The sequence below is a fragment of the Lepisma saccharinum genome, chromosome 12 (assembly GCF_977018435.1).
Source record: "Lepisma saccharinum chromosome 12, izLepSacc3.1, whole genome shotgun sequence".
NCBI classification, from domain to species: Eukaryota; Metazoa; Arthropoda; class Insecta; order Zygentoma; family Lepismatidae; genus Lepisma; species Lepisma saccharinum.
In genome coordinates, this window is record NC_139240.1 from 14,702,390 (window position 1) to 14,707,082 (window position 4,693).

General features: G+C 35.7%; 1 protein-coding gene across 1 annotated transcript; it reads left to right on the forward strand.

The window, feature by feature from the left end:
- The first annotated feature begins 974 nt into the window (after positions 1–974).
- On the forward strand, positions 975–4,274 carry LOC145996543 (uncharacterized). Its single transcript, XM_083133045.1, has 2 exons — positions 975–3,105; positions 3,583–4,274. The coding sequence occupies exons 1-2, from the start codon at positions 975–977 to the stop codon at positions 3,852–3,854; spliced, it is 2,403 nt and encodes an 800-aa protein (XP_082989171.1). The 3' UTR covers positions 3,855–4,274.
- The last annotated feature ends 419 nt before the right edge of the window (positions 4,275–4,693 follow it).

Below are 4,693 nucleotides of genomic sequence, written 5' to 3' on the forward strand. Positions count from 1 at the left end.
GCTTTGATTATTAGGCCTAATCCATCCAAATGTCACACTCCTGGCTGTCACACTCCTGGCAATAATATCACACTCCTGGTATTTCTTGTGCCAGGAGCGTGACTTATCAGCCAGGAGAGTGACACTTATCACATGAAGGGAACAAATTCGGATCAATTTCATTGTGTACATTCGATTTGTAAGCCTATACAGCTGCTGTGCACTATCACAGAGTAATGGAGCTTTTACATCAGGCCCAAGTTCTGAATTTTACAATTTTTATCAGGCCATTTTTACTTACCCAATATTGATCCTATAAAATACATAAAAATATACTTTTGAGCACTGAGCTGGGTGACCATTCAGCAATTCTTAAATAGTGCAGCCTAAATTTATATAGGCTAACTTTTTCAATTGTTTCTATGTGTTAGCATTTTGGCCACAAACTATAATCAAAATTACAATTTAAGATAGCACAAAAAAAAAATTATCATTAAATTGAATCTGGCCATAGGCTATTTCAATATTGCACTGCAGGGTATATTTAAAACCTAGAAAAAACCCATACCTAAAGAGATTTTTAACTAAACCTAAATTACATTTTTAATTACCTTTATTGGACAATTTATGCAATTTGGAACACACTGAATTATTCAGTTTGATTTAATTAAATAAAAATAATATTAAAATAAAGCCATCAAATTTGACATCAGTTTAAATAATTTCTTTCAGAGTCATCACTAATAATGGCAGGAAAGAAAAAAAAGACAACACAGTCTAGAGAGGAGAGGCTAATGAAAAAGAGAGAAGCTGAAAGGAAAAGGTACGAGAGATTGAAAAATGACCCACAAAAATTGGAAATTGAGAAGGCCAAGTGGAAAACAAAATATGAATCAAGAAAAAACAAGGGAACAGTGAAACTAATTACACAACAATCAACAAGAGACCAAAGGGCTACAAGGCAACAGTGGAAAGTGCGCCAAAAGAAACACAGAATGAAAAGCAAAATTCAACAGCAAACAAACCAGTTTGTAGAGAATAACACACCCTCTGATAGTGACCCTGATGATCCAAGTCAAGAACTTGATCAATTAGTAAATGGAGAACCTGTTTCACTATCACCAGAAAGTAGGCAGGCTACTCCGGATCCAAACACAAACCTCACCAATGGAAGTCCTCGAATCCAAATTGTTACTCGTGCCTCAAGTAGCATAACTCCAGACACAAATAAGTTCAGCGATGCATCTTTATATGTCATGTCGAAAAACTCCGATGGCAGGATAGCTGAAACAAGGAAACGAAAGCGTCGTAATGATGTACGGAAATCGAGAGAACTGAAAAGGCTGAAGCTGGATTTAGATGCATGTGAGAAAAGAGCTGAAAAATATCGGAAGCGTTATGAAAGGCTGTTGAAGAAAGAAATTGAACAGAAAAGAAGACTGAATAAGGAAGAACAGATGACACCTCGCACAAAAGTTAAACATTTTCTCCAAGGCAGAACTGTTGATGAAGATGTAAGACGAGAACTGTTCACAGGAGAAGTCATTAAGTCACAAATAGCTCACACATTCAAATCCATCAATTCTTACAAGACCAAAAAATTCCTGAAGGAGTCTCTGAGTGGAAAGATAATAAAAAAGTATAGGATGCAAAAAGCATTGCCGTTTATCCGAATTCGTACTGTGGTTGCCCACAATGAGAATAAATTGAAGCAAAGGATCAGGGAAAAAGTTGACCATTTCTTTCATGATGATGAAAATACCACCGTCAGCCCTGGAAAAAACGATTTCATTACCAGAAATAAAATTAAAAAGCAGAAAAGATACCTCAATAATACAATGAACGAGCTGCATAAACGATTTAGAAGACAGAACCCTGGTGTTTCTATAAGTTATTCATTTTATTGTAAATTACGTCCGTTCTGGGTTGTCAAACCAAGTCTTAAGGGCAGAGACACATGTTTGTGTAGAGTACATCACAACATGGAAATGCTAGTCGATAAACTGAACAATAGTAAGGTGATTGATGCACAGAACCCAGAAGAATTGGCTGAAATTTTGTGTTGTGAGAAAAATCGCGAGGCTTGCCTGTTGAGAAAATGTAATGACTGCAACGAAAACACGATTCCTTACAATGACTTCAATGTAAATGATACTTTTACATACCAGAAGTGGATGTTGCATAAAGAAAAACGTAAAATCAAAGACCAAGAGAAAACTGTTCAGATTATCAAAAAGGATGCAATAACAAGTACTATTGGAAAAGCCATTGATGATTTGGAAATGTCTATTAAGAAGTTCATGATCCACATTGCAAACATTAGACATCAGCACCAGTATTTAAGAAAGCTTAAAGAAAATCTGAGTTGTGAGGAAGCATTAATTCACATAGATTTTAGTGAAAACTATGCACTTAAGTATGCTAAAGAAGTCCAGTCAATGCATTTTGGTGCTTCAAGGAATGAAATTACGCTTCATACTGGTGTAGCATACCACATGACTGAGGACAACACTTCAATAAAACCAGTTTCTTTTTGCACACTGTCAGAAAGCCCTCGCCATGATCCATCTGCAATTTGGGCACACCTTGAGCCTATTTTGACAGACGTGCTACAAGATAAAAGAATTACAGCTCTCCATTTCTTGTCCGACTCACCATCCACTCAGTACCGAAACAAAAAGAACTTTTACCTACTTGAAAAATACCTACAAGAGAAATTCCCCAGGATCAAAAAGGCAATTTGGAACTTCACAGAAGCTGGTCATGGAAAAGGTGCCCCTGATGGGATAGGTGGCTGCCTGAAACGTACAGCGGATAACATGGTTTCCTTGGGATATGATGTTAACAACATCATTATTCTTGAGAAAATTTGGAAAGAAAACTGTCCAAACATCAAATTGTGGGTTGTTGAGGAGGACATCATATTGAGGGTTGATTCATTTTTGTCATCTGCGGGCGATTTAAAAGCTGTGAAAGGAACAATGAAGGTTCACCAGGTCACAGCTGCACTTGGAGAGACTGACACAAAGATGAACTACAGGACCCTAAGCTGTGAAGAATGCAAGGCTGACAAAAACTGTGAGCATTATGGAATCTTTGTTTCAAACTCAACTCATCTGACACAAGGTAAGAAAATTTCTTTGATTTTATTTGACTAAGTTTAGTCCACATTGTATGTTCGACAATTTTTTTTTTTAAATTTTTCATCTACAATTTATAGTAGATTTTGTAGTATACCTACAATTTTAGTTTTTGATATAAGCATAAGTAGGCCTACATAAATCTAATACCGGTACCTACTGTATGTTAAAAGTAAAATAAATTAAATTGTCTTGATTTCTCAAATTGTTAGTAGACAAAGGATTAAAAGATATAAAGAACAATGCATACTTTAATCATAGAATAAGATAAATAAACTATATATAAATGAAAAATAGTAGAACTCTAAGTGGGCTATATAATGAGGTCAGCAGTTAAAGGCCAAATTTAATTTCAAATTATTTAATTTTTGCAATAATTTAAAGTAGCCCTGCTACTAACATTCACACATTAAAAGTTATCATTATATAGTAAATTATATGTTAGATTTTATTTTAATTTCAGCCCAGCTGATGCAGACTTACAATATAGGAGAATGGGTCATATTTCACTATGAAAACCTGATATTCCCTGGAGAAATAATTGAACTTGGACCAGGGAAACTTTTCATCAATGCCATGGAACCAAGCAATTCCAAAAGAACATCCTGGTCTTGGCCGAAAACTAAAGACATCCATGACTACCCCATCGAAGATGTCATAAAAAAAATTAACCCTCCAACACCCATTGGAAGCAGCCATAGAGTTGCAAATTTCTGCTTCCTGGACAGTTTTTAGGCTAAACCAATACCTTGTTTTTTGGCCGCTCCATATAAAGCTTTCGTTGTGTTTTATATTTTTGGCTCAGCTTCAAGTTATGGCTGATCTAGAGGCTTTACTTTATCTTTCAACAGCTGTATTCAATTTTATAATTTAGTAAATAATAATTTTTCTATTTTCCTGGAATGTGTGTGTGTTTTTTGGGGTAATATTTTAGCTAAGCTACAACAGTACTAATTATGTCACTCTCCTGGTATCATCCGTCACTCTCCTGGTGGCTGAAATTTAAATGCCTTGTTTCAACCACTTTGGAGCATGAAGGTGTATTCCCCTTATTTTTCCCTTGTTTATGATCTCATGTAGAGTAAGTGTGATTTTTTTCAGATTTTTTAGAACAGTTTTGAAATTCGCAAATTTTTGCTTTCAAAATGTTCACTTTTTGGAGAATCACCCAGTACATGTAACATTTTCGTACGCTTTTGCGATTCCAATGTATAATATATACAGCACAAAAGGGACGTCGAGTTACACCATCTGTAGTGAGTTCACAGTGTTTACAATTGAAATAACTAAAATATTCTTATATAGGTGTACAGTAAATGGCCCATGGTTCAATTTCGATTGACTTTGTTAACACATACTGCGGAGTTTTAGTGATTACTTAAGATTTTGTTCAATATATGCTGTCATAGTTAGGTTAGGCAGGCCAGGTTTGGTTCTCTTAGCATTAAAGTAACTGCTGTCCTCTGTGTTTGCCCTCCCCCTGCCAAAATTTCTGGTGGCGCTCATGAACATGTCACATGGTGGTTTTTGTTTGGAAGGTGGGCATGCGTCTGTATTCTGGTAAGTCCTTGTGA